We start from the raw sequence: 17,164 nt of genomic DNA on the forward strand, positions 1-17,164 counted from the left end.
TATTCCCTCCATAGAGTCACACTGACATGGAGCAATCAAAGTAACCCATTATCAGAGAATCCCCTGCTTTGTTCAAATTATAAACATCAATGAGCATCTCTCCTGGGACCTCAGAGAGCATGCAAGTATGGGTGAGGTAGGCTGGGTGTTAGCAGGATGAACTAGGTTTGCTTGATGCTTTGTTTTAGCAAAGACACCAGAAAGTGTGATTACGGTTCACTTGGGTTTTGCACTGATCATCAAAATGCTGACAGTCACTTAAATCACTCACTGGGTGGAATAATCATCCTGAAAGGAATTGAGAGGGTACAGCTTATATTATAAAATGGAATTGAGCACATGAGACAGAGTATTAATGGGTGTGGCAGAAGAGATCTTTCTCAGAGTTACAGAGATGATTAAAGACGTGAATCAGACATCATCTCCACCGGGTACTCTTAGTGACATGAACACAACAGCTAAATTGCACAATTACAAAGTTAAGCATAACTCAGAGAGCATCTTTCTCTTTCTGAAGCAATTGATGCCAAGTTAGCCTGTTTGAATCACTCAGTGTTTTGCCTTAGAGATGGTGAGGGATCTTGCCTGTGCAATCCTTTGAGATTGCATAGGATAGAAATCTGGAATGCTATGCCAATGGAAACAAGATCGTATTACAATTAGACACTGCTGGCCACCACATGAGAGGATCCTTTGTAAACATCACTAAGAAACCTCCCCAAGCAGCCTGCATTTGCAGGGGCCACAAGAAGTCAAGAAGCATGTGGTCCCTTTTATAGAGCTGTTCATTTTGATATTAGTAAACAGAAAATTAGACCTTTCTGACTGGGGGTGGGGAGAGTGGGCTTGTCTGAGAGATAAAATGGACAATTTCAACTACTGCTTGTGATAGAACTGCCTGCTATTATGGGGTTCTAAAGTCGGAAGGCCTTTTAAGTATATCTCCTCACAGAGTCAGCTCAAATGCAATACTATATTTATTAGGCATATGCATTTTTTATTTTTATGGATTTCTGAGAATAAATGTATAATTTTGCCATCAGATAAAAGTAATATTTTAAATAAAAGTATAAAAATTATGTTATAAAAATAAAAGTATAAGTAAAGAATAATATTTTAAGAAGATTTCTAAAGTAGATGACAAAATCTCCCTTAGAAGCCCACTCCCTCTGTCCCTTCTACCTGCCCTTTGTTGGTCCTCAGAGTAGGGACATAATCAGCATGAGACTGCAGGCAGAGTGAGCATTCAAAGAGGGTCACAGACTCAGCTATGGATCCTATATTTCAGGGAATAATTTACCCCTGTGAAATTCATCCACTCCTTTTCTATCTCTAGGCTGGAATCATGGTTAATCAAGTAGGAACTTCTCAAATGACAGTGACGGTAACTCAAGAGTCCACAGTCCAAACAACATCAGCATTTTCTAATAATCATCTGACAATTAACCCTAAAGTGAAATACAGAGCTGATTTTGCTGCTTTCTTCCTCCTGCTGCTACGTGCTTTTTGCTATATTGTTTCTGTTTCTCCATTCATACATCTAAACCTGCCTTTTCCTTTATTCCTTCTTCACATCAGTTTTTCTTGGTCTCTATTTTAACTACATCTTACATACATACTCCTAAAGCAATGCTGTAGAAAAAGTATTTATTTTATCACCATTAAAAGTTTATGTGCCCTAAAGTTTTCAAATTATTTTTTTCTGAGTCATTGGTCCTTGGTCGAGAAAGTTTTCCCATTCTTATTTCACACTCTATTCTTTAATTTCCTTGAAATCTATAATTGTTATCTCTCAGCCATCTCTTTTCCAGAATAATTGCTGTCCTCATTACCTCTATTTTCTAGCACCTTAATTGCTTCTATTATTCTCTTTTTAGACACTTTTTATTAGCTTTATATCAAGTTAAAATGAGAATGTAGCCATGCACTCAACCCTGAGCTCAGAGACAATTTCTGCCCTTGAGAAGCTATTGTAAGGAGGACCATAGGTACTGCTTTCTGTTCCTGAGACACAGTGGTTCAGTCTGACGTGATTTTATGTTTCTAGGGCTTAATATAAACCCTGTTAACATGAGCCTTTCCTGACTGTCCACACCCAACTCAGGGAAATTAGATTAGCTCCTTTCCAGAATCACAAAGTAGTGGAGATCAGTACAGATGGAATTCAGAGATCTAATAGGATCTTCTGACACTCTTTTCTTTTTGTTTCCTTGTTTGTTTCATTTTTTGAAGTGCTAGGAAATCACACCCAGGGCCTTGTGCACGCCAGGCAGGTGCTCTACCATCCCCAGTCTCAGATCTTCTGACAATATGGCACACGCTTTCAAACAACAGCACTCAGACTAGTTCCTCCACAGTCCCCACAATCCTGTCCTACTAGAGACTTACTCTGGGATGTAGACAGATTGGAGAAAGCTGACTTTGTTCGGCCTGCCAACCATTCCAGGCTTTCATGCATGTTTGCCAAGGCTTTGAGGTCACTGACGTCACGCAGAATGTCTTGTGGAGGGATTAACTTATCACCCAGGTTCCCAATGAGAACTTCGGACTCCTTGCCAAAGGCGGCCCTGAAAAACAAATGAGGAACACATTTCAACCGCAGCACAGAGAAAGCAGAGATGTGTGACGCTTTTGAAGGCACACTGGCGCAGTCACTGTTTCACTTTGTGCTGTGTCCTAGGCTTAACTTCGTGACAGAATGGCCATGTGCTGGCTTATAATTATTCTGGTGGGAAAAAGAGTTCTTGGAAGAAGAAAGAGGTAACCCCACTGGTTGCAACTTTAGGAGGAACCAGTATGGGCCCTGTGACAGTGACAGCCCCCATGGATGGTTCTTGTGCTACTCTCTTGTGGGGTCTTTCCTTACAGCTTCTCCAGCTGTGGAAGACAGGCACCTGGAGTTTTCTCTGAGTTCCCCTAATGAACAGCTTAGGGTGTCAAATATGGTTAGTGTTTCATCGTAAACAAAACAAAACAAAAGACCAAGTTAATCTGGTGGCTAGAAAACACTTTAAAATGTTCAAAAGCAAAGAGGACCCGGTCTCTTTGAGGGAGAAGGTTATATCTGAGAAGGATGACTGGTCTTATTTATTTACTTATTCTAAAATATCTAATGCAAATAAACTGTAAGCATCACTTGGAAAGAGAAACCAATAAAAACCAATGCCAAGTTCCTTTACTAACTGAAACGATATAATCAGGTAGGTTTCACACAGAGCCCAATATCTTCAAAATGTTTTCAGGGGTGGGAAAAATCAAGTTACATGGGGTAAGCAGAGTTGATGCTTGGGGAGGTAGGAAGAGGCATCGGGAGCTTTCTCTAAGTCCCACGGCTTTTAAAACACAGAACATCTTAAGTGAGAAGATGCAAGGGCTTTATTTAAGTAGAACAAGGTGAATTAAGTTTCAAGCAAGCAATAAGTAACAACAGGCGAACTATAGTCAGAAGGTGTTTAACTGACAAATAGATCCTTAGAGCCCAGCACTATAGCACTCAACGCTGAAACTACTATCATGATTAGATGTCTATTAAAAATGCTTATGCTACCAAGCAGTGACTCATGATTAACCTTATTTCAACAGAGGATTGCCTTTTTAAATGGGAAAGTCATAGATGATTGACTGATTTGAGTAAGTCCTGGTTTTAGGGACAATAAAGTACAATGGACTGAGCACATGAAATTTGAGTGTGCCAACAAATCTTATCTGGGATCTTGTAAAAGGTCTTGTTGTGGGACCCCAAATGCTGCATTTCTAACTAGGTTCCAGGTGATTCTCAGGCTATTTAGTCTGAGTAGCAAGGGTTAAATTGCAGTTTGAATCCTGAGTCTGCTACTAGCTCACTGGAGGATGCTGCTTAATGTCCCTGAGCATGAAGTAAGGCAACGATCAGATAAGGTGATTTTTTAAACTTTCTTCTTCTTTTTTAGATGGTACTAGAGACTGAATCCAGGGATGCTCTACCATTGAGCTTTGTCCCCAGTCCTTTTTATCTTTTGAGATAGGGTCTTGCTAAGTTGCTGAGGCTGACCTCAAACTTGCAATCTTTCTGCCTCAGTTTCCTGAGTAGTTGGGATTCCAGGTATGTGCCAATACTGTGCCCATCAATTTTTGACTCTTTTTATTGGGAAAATTTCAATATCAGAAAGAAGAGTATTACAAACCCCAAGTACCCATATTCCAGTTCAACTGTTAGAAACTCAACATGGAATTTAGTTTCCCCTGTCCTCATCTCCTCTCCCTCTTGGAATACTTCAAGAAAAATCATTCAGGTGATGCTTTTAAGAATGTATCACAGTGCTTGGAACTCGGTAAAGCTCGTCAGTTGAAGCTATTACTATTCTTAGGTCTGCTGAGATGGCTAGTTATTTAGAGTCAGCCCAAGGCATGTGATGATGAATAAATTAAACAGGTAAGAGTGAGCAGCAGGAAATAAATTAGTTCGCATTTAACAAATGGAACCTCATGACACTATAGCATGTGTCCCTGTACCTCACAGAATCTTTAAGAGGTAAATTATTGTGACAGAAATCACTACCCTACCCAATACTCAATATCCCATGTCTTTCTGGTAAGAGGAGCCTGGTATTGTTAGTAATAAACCCCAATTAAACAGAAAATGAGCCAAAACAAAAAGTCCACTAAATTTCCCTGTCCCTCTTGTGGATGTGATGACCTGTGACATGTAAACTGAAATCAGATGAGCTTCTAGAAAGCTCTTTCTTTGTTAATCTTAGTTGGCAGGGTCCTCTTTTGCCTTCCCACTTTCTGGAATGCAGCCATAGCAACTGAGCTCTTCTCAAACATCAGGTGACCTTGAGTGTGGAAGTAAGTGCTGTGGTAATGGAGCAGAAAGATAAGAGGGTGCAGGCACTGATGACATCATGGAGCTGCAAACTCCCAGACAATATGCTTCTGGGCTTCATGTCATTGCAGAGCAATAGAAACCTTCTTTGTTTAAGTCACTGATATTTCAAGTTTCTGTTACTAGCTGCTAGATGTAATTTCTAACTGACACAATCATCTGATTAGCATAAATGATGTCATCCTCAGAAAACTTACTCTGTATTTATATATCCCTAAAATCCATTTATTGGGAAAGCAAAACCATGTCCCTTCTGTGATTGAGTCCAGAAGACATTTCTAATATCTTCCCCTTGGCTGTCACCCAGTCAAATTGTAAATATTTAGTTTTCTTAATCTGCTCTTATATATCAACTCTTCCAGCCCTTAATCATCTTTGATAGATATAACACAAAGAATGCCTGCAAGCTGGGTGGTTAAAAAGCAACAGGGGAGGCAAATAGCTTTGAAAGCCAGGCTTGAAGCCATTTTTATGCATGTAGGTGTAACCCTGGGTGGAATGTGACAATCAAGACAAATGTTAAATTTATGTAGAAGGCTAATCTGTGAGAGGACTCTGTGGGCCCCAGGCATGTCTGCTGTGCTTCCAGCGATGGATGCCTGTCCCATTTCCCTTTGGCTCACCCAGATTTGCTTAACCTCTTTAGATGGGAGAGCAATAGACTGAGAAAAATACAAACTGCCTCATGTTGAATACATAGTAGACATCTCATTTGACAGGAATCCATAATCACCCCCTAAGAACCTGGAATGAGCACAGAAGCCACGGCATGGAGGATAACTGATTGACAGCTGTAACCATCTCACACAAAAACCCATTCCTTCGAGGATTTGTGGGTATGAGAGAGCTTGGTGGAAGGTTTTTATGTGTAACAATAACCTTAGAGGGCTGGCTTTAGCTGCCTGACCACAGATTTTTCCCTAATCCCTCTGATTTATTAAATTATAGTATATCTATGCTTGAAAACTTATGGAGTGATTAGAAATTACATAGTACAGAATACTTGATATCATAGGAAAATGTTTGGTATTACTTATTTCTAGCCATGATATGTAGTTGAGTAAATAAATTATTATTAAAATGTATACACTGTATAATAATACAAAATAATTATATATATAAACTGGAAAAAGGATTGGATATCTAGATACTGAAAGTATTAACTATGTGACTAAATCATGCTTTTTGCTCTACTTTCCTCATTTCTTCAAGAAACATGTTTATTTTTTAATTAAAGGAAATACCAAGGGCTGGGGTTGTGGCTCAGCGGTAGACCACTTGCCTAGCATGTGCGAGGCGCTGGGTTTGATTCTCAGCACCACATATTAATAAATGGGGCCTGTACTGCTACCGCCATTGCTGCTGCCTCTAAGTCCACTGCTGCCAGTCTGGAGGTCGCCTGGAGGTCCTCTTCCTGGGTGCTGCTGCCACAGAAGAAACCACTGCCTGGATGCAACTGAAGCCCGCACTGCTGCTGACCTGCTGCCTGCTGTCGACGACCACCACTGCCACCCCAGCCTAGAGGACTGTTTCGGAGGAGACTCCAAGTTTGGTTGCACATGGCTGCATGTAGTTTGGGACACCAGCCAAAGCTTGAGGCCTGTGTGCCAGCAGGTTTAGCACCACAAGAGCCTCTGTCTGGGGATTCTAGCTAAGACCACAGGTCCAGTGTGGGGGTGCCTGCAGGTTTGGAGGAGCCTGGGTGGGGTCTTCCTGCTGAGAGTGCTGGTGGCCCTTGTCTTGCTGCCACATCTCATGGTTGTTCCTTTGCATGAGTGTATCCCTGGTGGTCTCTCTGCAAGTAGGAGCAGCATTGAGATCTTGGGACTGCAGTGTAGCCAACCCTGAGGTATATGAAGCTCAGATTGGTGGGATAGGACTGGGTTTGAAAGGGCTAATCTGGGTTTGGTTATCCCAAGAGACATTAGAGACAGGGCTGAGAAACTGTTGAACACTGACAGAGACAGTTCGACTTTCCAGCAAGATTTATTTTATTTTTTTGATTCAATAATCTCTCTACCATATTTGGAACAGGATGTTTTTATGCATCAGTGTGTGGAGGACCATGATATGTCCAATGGTGTTTTACATTTTTGTATTCTTATGTCTTTAATTGTTCTGTTTGTTCGTATTCTTTCTCTCTCTTGTCTATTTTGTTTCCAACTTTTCTCCAACCAACAACCAATCTATTTCAGCTCCTCTTCCACTCTTCCTGTGAATTTTTACTTCTAACTTCTTTCTTCCTCCCTTGTGAATATTGCATATTATACTATCTCTGTTCTCTCATCTACCATTTGAAATTATAAATCATTTTTACAAATATTCTCTTTGTACTGTAGATAGCAAATATACTTTTTTCTCAGCAGCATTCTCATTTCAGAACTCATCATTTTGGTTTAATGTGAGAAAGCAGTAGATGCCTTAGTGGGAGCTATTAGGTTTAACACTCTATATCGTGTACACTGGGTGCTATTGATATTGGCCTTACCAGTAAAGGCGAAGTGCTGGAAACCTTCAGGGACATAATAGGTCTACAGGGTAGAATTTATCCTGCCTTAGATCCATACTTTTAGATGGGAAAACACACTAACGACATGAAAAAACAAGGGAATAAAGGGCCCCAAACAAACCAAGATGTTTCAACAACAGAAGCCACTGACAACTCAGTAGAAGAAATGTCCAAGAAGGAGTTCAGAATGTAAATAGTGAAATTGATATGTGAGGTAAAGGATAGTATAAGGAGTGAAATCAAAGAAAAAAAGTACAGGAAGTGAAAGACCACTTCAATAAAGAGTTAGAAATCATGGAAAAAAAACAAGCAGAAATCCTTGTACACTAAATTATAAATTCAATAGAAAGCATCAACAACAGACTAGACAACTTGGAAGACAGAACCTCAGACAATGAAGACAAAATACATAATCCTGAAAGGAGAGTGGAATATGCGTAGAAGATGGTAAGAATATATGAACATAACACCCAAGAATTATGGGATAACGTTAAAAGACCAAATTTAATAGTTATTGGAATAGATGAAGAATCAGAGATACAAACCAAAGGAATGCACAATCTTTTCAATGAAAAAATAGCAGAAAATTTCCTAAACCTAAAGAATGGAATAGAAAATCAAATACAAGAGGCTTACAGGACCCCAAATGTACAAAATTACAGCAGACCCACACCAAGACACATTATAATGAGAATGACTAACACACAGAATAAAGATAAATTCTTAAAGACTGTGAGAGAAAAAAATCAAGTTATACATAGGGGGAAACCAAATTGGATCTCAACTATTTCTCAACCCAGACCCTCAAAGCTAGGAGGTCCTAGAATAATATATTTCAAGCTCTGAAAGAAAATTGATGACAACCAAGAATTTTATATCCAGCAAAATTAAGTTTCAGATTTGAAGATGAATTAAAACATTCCATGATAAACAAAAATTAAAAGAATTCACAATTAGAAGAACAGAGCATTCTCAACAAAATATTCCATGAGGATGAAGTGAAAAAAAATGTGAAAACCAGCAAAGGGAGGCTCTACATTAAAGGGACACTCAACCAAATGAGAAACTAAGACAAATCAAAAACCAAAAATAAATCAAAATGACAGGGAATACAAATCATATCTCAATAATAACCTTGAATGTTAATGGCCTAAACTCATCAATCCAAAGACACAGACTGGCAGATTGAATTAAAAAGCAAGACCCAACAATATGCTGTCTTCAAGAGATGGGCAAAGCATCCAGAGGGTAAAGGTGAAAGGATGGGAAAAAATTTATTACTCATATGGATTGCATAAACAAGCAGGTGTTTCCATTCTCATTTCAGATAAAGTGGACTTCAAATCACAGGTAATCAGGAGAGACAAAGAAAAGCATTTCATATTTCTTAAGGTAAGTATATCTAAGCATAACAATTATGAATATTTATGCCCCAAACAATGGAGCATCTATGTACATCAAACAAACTCTTCTCAATTTTAAGAGTCAAATAGACCACAATACAATAATACTGGGTGACTTTAACACATCTTTCTCACTACTGGACAGATCTTCCAAACAAAAACTAAAGAACTAAAGAATACAATCAATAATTTAGACTTAATAGACATATGTAGAATATTTCATCCATCAACAAGCAAATATACTTTCTTCTCAGCAATACATGGCTCCTTCTCTAAAATAAACCATATCTTATGCCACAAAGCAACTCTTAGTAAATACAAAAAAAAAAAAAAAAAAACAGAGATGAAAAAACATTCTTAGAGGTAAATGACAACACTGATACAACATATCAAAATCTCTGGGACACTATGAAGACAGTACTAAGAGGAAAGTTTATTGTTTTGAGTGCATTCATCAAAAGAATAAAAAGTCAACAAATAAATGATCTAACACTATATCTCAAAGCCCTAGAAAAAGAAGAAAAAATCAAAACCAAAAGCAGTAGAAGACAGGATATAATTAAAATCAGGGATGAAATCAATAAAATCTAAACAAAAGAAACAACTGAAAAAGTTGACAAACCAAAAAGTTGGTTCTTTGAAAAAATAAATAAAATAGAAAAACCCCTGGCCATGCTAATGAAGAAAAAAAGAGAGAAAACTCAAATTACTAAAATACAAGATGAAGAAGGAAATCTCACAATAGACACATCTGAACTAGAGAAGATAAATAGAAACTATTTTGAAAATTTTTACTCTAAAAAATAGAAAATATTAAAGACACTGACAAAGTTCTAGAGACATATGACCTACCAAACTGAATGAGGAGGTCATACATGATTTAAAAAGATCATTTCAAATAATGAAATAGAAAATGCCATCAAAAGCCTACCAACCAAGAAAAGCCCAGGACCAGATGGATTCTCAGCCTAGTTCTACAAGTTTTTCAAAGAAGAATGAGCACCAATACTCCTCAATGTATTCCATGAAATAGAAATGAGGGAACCCTTCCCAGCTCATTCTCTGAGGCTAACATCACCCTGATACCAAAACCAGACAAAGACACATCAAAAAAAGAAAACTTCAGATCAATATCCCTGATGAACACAGATGTAAAAATTCTCAATAAAATTCTGGCAAATCTCATACAAAAACATATTTAAAAGATAGTGCAACACAATCAAGTGGGATTTATCCCAGGGGTGCAGGGTTGGTTCAACATACAGAAATCAATAAATGTAACTCATCATATTAATAGACTTAAAAATAAGAACCATAAGATCATCTCAATAGATGCAGAAAAAGTATTTGATAAGATACAGCACACCTTCATGTTCAAAACACTAGAAAAACTAGGGATAGCAGGAACATACCTCAACATTGTAAAAGCTATATATGCTAAACGCAACACCAGCATCATTCTAAATGGAGAAAATTTGAAAGCATTCCTGATAAAAACTGGAATGAGACAAGGATGTCCTCTTTCACTACTTTTATTCAACATTATCCTTGAAACTCTAACCAGAGCAACTAGACAAAAGAAAGAAATTAAAGGGATACAAATAGGTAAAGAAGAACTTAAACTATCACTATTTGCTGATGACATGATTCAATATCTAGAAGATCCAAAAAATTCCAACAGAAAACTTCTAGAACTAATAAATGAATTCAGCAAAGTAGTAGGATATAAAATCAATACCCACAAATCAATTGCATTCCTATACACCAGTGATGAATCCACTGAAAGAGAAATTAGGAAAACGACTCCATTCACAATAGCCTCAAAAAAATAATTTAAAAAAAAAACCAACCCTGGGAATCAACCTAACAAGAGAGGTGAAAGATCTCTACAATGAAAACTACAGAACACTAAAGAAAGAAGTTCAAGAAAACCTCAGAAGATGGAAAGACCTCCCATGCTCCTGGAGAGGCAGAATTAATATTATCAAAATGGCCATACTACCAAAAGTGTTATACAGATTTAATGCAATTCCTATTAAAATCCCAATGATATTCTCCATAGAAATAGAAATTTATTTGGAAAATTAAAAGAGACCCAGAACAGCTAAAGCAATCCTTAGTAAGAAAAGTGAAGGAGGAGACATCACAATACCAGACTTTTTACTACAGAGCTATAGTAACAAAAATGGCAATACCAAAATACCAAAATAGACTTGTAGACCAATGGTACAGAATAGAGGACACAGAGACAAACTCAAAAAAATACTAGACAAGGGTGCCAGAAACATTCACTGAATAAAAGAGAGCTTATTCAACAAATGGTGTTGGCAAAACTGGAAATCCATATGTAGCAAAATGAAATTAAACCTCTATCCTTCACCCTGCACAAAAAATCAACTCAAAGTGGATCAAAGACTTAGACACTAGAACAGATGAACCTAAGAGAAGAAAAAGTAGGCACAACTCTCTCCATTATGTCAGCTTAAGAACTGAACTCTTCAACAAGACTCCTAAAGTACAAGAACTAAAATCAAGAATCAATAAAAGGGATGGATTCAAGTTAAAAAGCTTCTTCTCAGCAAAGAAAACAATTGATAATGTGAGGAGAGAGCCTACCAATTGGGAGAAAATCTTTACCATGTGTACCTCCAATAAAGAATTAATCTCTAGGATATATAAAAATATGATACATTGTGGTATAAAGGTGTATTAAGAATTGTATGCAAAAAAAGAGCTCACGTATAATGGCATAATTTGTCGTGAACATACTTTATATACAGAGTTATGAAAAATTGTGCTGTGAATGGATAATTATGAATGTAATGCACTCCACTATTGTCATGTATGTAAGAAATAAAAAAAATAAAATAAAATGAGTGTTACAAAAAGAAATTCAAAAAACTTACCACCAAAAACCCAAATAACCCAATCAATAAATGGCCTAACAAACTGAACAGATACTTCACAAAAGAAAAAATACAATAGATCAACAAATATATGAAAAAGCATTCAACATCTCCAGCAATTAGAGAAATGCAAATCAAAACTACATTAAGATTTCATCTCACTCCTGTGAGAATGGCAATCATCAAGAATACAGTCAACAATAAATGTTGGCGAGAATGTGGTGAAAAAGGTACACTCATACATTGCCGGTGGGACTGCAAATTGGTGCAACCACTATGGAAAGCATTATGGAGATTCCGCAGAAAACTTGGAATAGAACCACCATTTGCCCCAGCTATCTCACACTTTGGTTTATATCCAAAGGACTTAAGAGTCAGCATAATATAGTGACACAGCCACAATGATTATAGCACCTCAATTCATATTAAGGTGTATTAAGTTAGACTATGGAACCAACCTAGGTGTCCCTCAATAGATGAACGGATAAAGAAAATGTGATTATATATTTTTTTCAATGAAATATTACTTAGATTTAAAGAAGAGTGAAATTATGGCATTTGCCAGTAAATGGTTGGAGTTGGAGAATATCATGCTAAAAGAAATAAGCCAATCCCACAAAACCAAAGGCCGAATGTTTACTCTAATAAGTGGATGCTAATTCACTATAAGGCAGTGGGTGGGCACTAGGGAAGAACAGCATTACCTTAGATTAGGTAGAGGGAAGTGATGGGAGGGGAGGAGAGGGTTGTGGGATAGGAAAGACAGTAGAATGAAACAGACATTATTACTATATGTATATATGTGATTATATGACCAACATGATTCTGCAACATGTACACTCAGAAAAATGAGAAATTATATCCCATCTATGTTTGATATATCAAAGCACATAAATGCATTCTACTATCTGACTTCTTAAAAGAAATAAAGATGGTAGAGTTTGATGATCGTTATTATCCAAAGTTACATGTATGAAGACAGGAATTGGTATGAACATATTTTGTATACAATTAGAGAAAAAAAAAACCTAGAGAAAAAGATTTTGAAAGTTTTCACTGTAAAGAAGTGATAAATATTTGAGATAAATGCGCTTAATCTGACTTAAACATTATACAATGTATACATATATTGAAGCATCATAATGTATTACATTAATATGTATGAATTTAATAGTTTTATGCATCACTTTAAAATAAATTAAAAATCATATAAGGTATTCTTAACTTTTCATTAAAATCTTTTTATAATTAAAAAAATAAATGAATAAAATAAAGATATTGTGTCCAACTACAACTAAAAAAAGAAAAAGAAAAAAAAAGAAAGAAATACTGAAAATCCTCATAAAAAATGAGAAAACAAATGGGCATGTCAAGGATCCCGGAATGGCAAACAGAAAGATATGGGTATAAAGGCATCAGAGCCAAACTGGGAGGCAATGGGTGGCTGGCTTGTGGCTGCTCTGTCCTTGTGGCTCCAGGCTTGCTAAAGATGCACCATCCCCAGCAGAATGTCTCAGTGCCAAAGTGATCACCCAGCATCTGTAGCAAAATTATTTCCTCTTTCTAGATCTGAATTGTTAAATAGTCTTCATCTTCTGCTTATTATGAAAATAGGTTACTTAATGAGGACATTACATAATTTTGAGTGTTGTGGACAAAAGAATAATCACTATGCTGAGAAGGTGAAGTAATAAACTCAGAAGAAACAGGCACTCATCACCATCCAGAGATCATCTGACATAGCCCAGAAGAGAAGGCAGAACTCAGAATGTGCAGGTTTTAGGTAGTAAACTGCACAGGAAAAGTCCCCTTCACAATCAGTTGGCCAATGAGCTCACACAGAAGCTTATGAAACTGAAGAAGGGCATTAAACCTGTTAAAGCTTAATTTTCACCACACAATATTTTTTAATCTTTAAAGAGCCTGATCTGACAAGAATCCATTTAAAAGAATTTTGCCAAGAGTGCTAAACCTGTTTAACTTAATTTTACCACACAATTATAATCTTTAAAGAAGACTATCTGACAAGAATTCATTTAAGAGAATGTTACCAAAGATGCAAAAAATTATCTCCATTTAGTCTTTAAATAATTCTGTTATTCACTGAAAGGAAGGCCAAAAAAATCTGCATTTTCAGCAGACTAAATGAAACCATGAAAAAAAACATCATAAATGGCTTCAAAGTGATTGATTTGCATATATGTTGTTATATCTGATCAAGAGAAAATACACTTAGATCCAACCCTCTCTCCCCAAGTCCCCATCCCAATTCTTGTACCACTGCTTCCTACTGCTGAGCCCAGCCCTGACATGGCACAAGAGTCTCATACACAGGACAGTTGGGAAGGATGAAGAATGGTTCAAGTGGATGGACAGATTTCTCATATATTGAAGGAACAGTTTGGAATTGCCTTCCTTGCTTGAAAAAATCCTGCCAACACCATTGCTGAGAGATGTACTCAAAGTCATATTCACAATCATGGTATCCCACCATTCAATAATGCTGCTGACCAGAAACTTGTAGCAAAACAAGTGAGGTGGGGGCCCCAACTCCTGGAATTTTCCTCTCATATTGTACACTCAATTGTTCAGATAGAGGTGGCCTGACACAGGGGTTGAAGTGGCTTAGGCAGAATTTAGCCAGGGCACCAGGAAAAATATTTAAAAGGCAGGAATGCTGGAATACTGTGATCCAGAGACCAGTGTATAAAAGCCCTCCCTCCACCAATCCAAAGACAAGAAAATGTAGCTTAGGAGTACACAGGATCCTCTGTTCAGCACTGCTACACATGGTGTCATACTCTTTCCCCTGCAGCTTGGGGCTAAGCTAATTTATTGATGTTCAGGAAGAGATACTTTCATTGAAAATACAATGACTGCATTGAACTGGAGGGAGAAGTTGTCATCTGATTATTTGACACTTCTCACATTACTGAACCAGGCAGAGAGTGTGTTGGACTCACTGGGTCCTCTCTTTCTTGTCGATAGTAGAAGTTATGCAAAAAAACATGGTAGCCCAATAAAGGCAAGCCGACTAGGAAGTCAGGTCTTCAGGGAACAAAGGCTACATTCAGCACAAACAGGTAAAGAACTCTGACCAGCTGCAGTGTTGGCCAAGGACAAGGGCAACATGGGATGCTGAAGTAAATATATCCCACTGCCTGTGACCAGTAATAGAAAGGACTGCAGCAGCCTTACATAGTTTGTATTGATTGATGCTTTCTGTTTTTCACTTCTCCATCAATTTTTCATTATGAAACTGTATAAATGCATATGATACAATTACATATTAAGATGTTTTAAAGGTACAATTCATTGTCAACAAGCAGATCTTCAATATTGAGCAACCAACATTTTCCAGGTCTATCACCCCCGATAGAAACTGTGTCCATTGAAAAGTAACTTTCCATTCCTTCCTCTCCTTGCTGCAGTCCCTAGTTACTATATTTTACTTTGTGTGTGTGAATTTGCCTATTTTAGATACCTCATATAAATGGAGTCCTACAATACATGCTCTTTTGTATCTGACTTATTTCACTTAGCATACTGCTTTTGAGGTTTATCTCTGTTATACATCAGATTTCCTTCTTTTTCCAAGGCTGAATATTCTATCATATGTCCATCACCACATTTTATTTATCCATTCACCTTTGATGGACAGCTGGATTGTCTATACCTTTTGGCTTCTCTAAATAATGCTCCTATGAACATTGGTGTACAAATACCTTTGCTGCTTAAATTGTTTTGAGTACATACCTAGGAGTGGAATTGCTGGATCATATGGTAACCATTTTTTTGAGGAATAACCAAACTGTTTTCTACAGTGACTGCACCTTTTATATTCCTGCCAATAGTGCATAAGAGCTAATTTCTCCATGTTCTTGACAACATTTGCTATTTTCTACTTTTTGTTTGATTTTTAAAAAATAACAGCCATGGGTATGGGTATGAAGTGGTATTTCCTCTTCGATTTTACATGAGCAGCACTGGCAGTGACAAACTTTCCAATTAATTCAGAGGTCACCCAATACGAGGACACAGATCTGACCTGAAATGGAGGCCTGTAGAGGTCCTAGACTTGAAGTGAATGGAATGACTGATGGGATTTGAGTCTATCTTGCTGGAGAGAATATCTTTATATGTGATGAACAGGAACTGTGAATTAAGCAGAAATGCAAACCTTTAAGATAAGTCTAGGGTGAGAATGGATACACAAACATCCCAGGCTGTTTTGCTCTTAGATTCATCATTCCCCACCTTTCCCCTGCTCCTATCTGTACTGAGGGGAGAGGGATCTGACTCTTGCTGGTTGGCTTCCAAGCTCTCAGCTGAGTCCTGACAATGAGAATCCCTGGTGGGAAACTGAAGGGCAAAAAGAGAAGAGAAGCCAGGGCATTATCCCCCTTGCTCATATCTCTAGCAATGGCAGCATCTCCTCCATGGCTCTGGTTCCGGCCACGCCCCAGCTTCCTTCAGTTGCTTTTGTGCTCTGATGACTTGCCTGTCTGGTTGGTATTACATCTGGGGGGCAGTGGGGTCATGATGGTCATGGCAGGGATAATGGCTCCTTACTCTTGCTAACATGTAGGTTATCTTAAAATCCTCTGCTTGAGGCTCAGAACCTCATTAACCTACGTAACCAATTTCCTATATTAAATACTCTCTGAGGTAAACACCTGGAGTGACTTTGTTTTCATGTTAGACCTTGACTTATCATGATATTTCACTATGTTTAATACCAACCAATAAAAAAAATGAAAACAAAAAAAATACTAATCATGATATTTCACTATATTTAATACTACTTGGAATTGATTAAAGTTCTCAGCAAAGGGATCAGTAGTTCTGTCACTTAGATAGAGAACCTGAAATATGTTAAGGTGACCTATTAAAAATCATTCAGGCAGGGCTGGGTCAGTGTTTGCCTAGCATTCATGAGTCCCTGGGTTCGATCCCAGCACTGTGAAGAAAAAGGAATCACTTAGGCATTATCTGGTAAAGCTGAGACTGATAAAGGTAATAAAAAAGTTGAGGTCACCTACTTAGATTCCTAATAAAGCTGACTGATTCTTATGAGATGTGACAATGACACTTCCATTTAATTCTTCTACTTTTCACAACTACTCAATTTTCAGCCCTTTCAAAACCTTCCTAATTTGTCCATGTCAAAAATAATGGGGGTACTACTATTCTGATGAGTTATTTAATCAATTTTTCAAAAATTGTTTTTCTAAAATGATCTTTGCTAAACCCTCACAAATAGAAAGTAATAAAACTGTCTAGCTATCTTGATTAAAATTTAATTTTTCCTCCTAAGAACGCTCCTTCTCATCACTAAGTTGATCCTTCAGTGGTTTTCATGCATGTGCATGTCATTATACGCTGTCATCTGCATAGCTACTTTTTGTATTTAATAAGTAATTGCTCCTCCTTTAGTGATCATGTTCAAGGATTTTTCATTTGTTTTATCAACTTTTCTTCT

The 17,164-nt window shown here is 37.4% G+C and overlaps 1 protein-coding gene across 1 annotated transcript in view; it reads right to left on the bottom strand.

The window, feature by feature from the left end:
* Exoc4 (exocyst complex component 4) overlaps positions 1 to 17,164 on the bottom strand; it is a 787,478-nt gene that overhangs the window by 114,751 nt on the left and 655,563 nt on the right. Inside the window, exon 14 of the mRNA XM_076833103.2 lies at positions 2,389 to 2,567. Coding sequence (XP_076689218.2) covers positions 2,389 to 2,567 — 179 coding nt within the window. The remainder of the gene's footprint in view (positions 1 to 2,388; positions 2,568 to 17,164) is intronic.

This window comes from Callospermophilus lateralis, chromosome 1 (genome assembly GCF_048772815.1).
Source record: "Callospermophilus lateralis isolate mCalLat2 chromosome 1, mCalLat2.hap1, whole genome shotgun sequence".
In the NCBI taxonomy this organism is placed as follows: Eukaryota; Metazoa; Chordata; class Mammalia; order Rodentia; family Sciuridae; genus Callospermophilus; species Callospermophilus lateralis.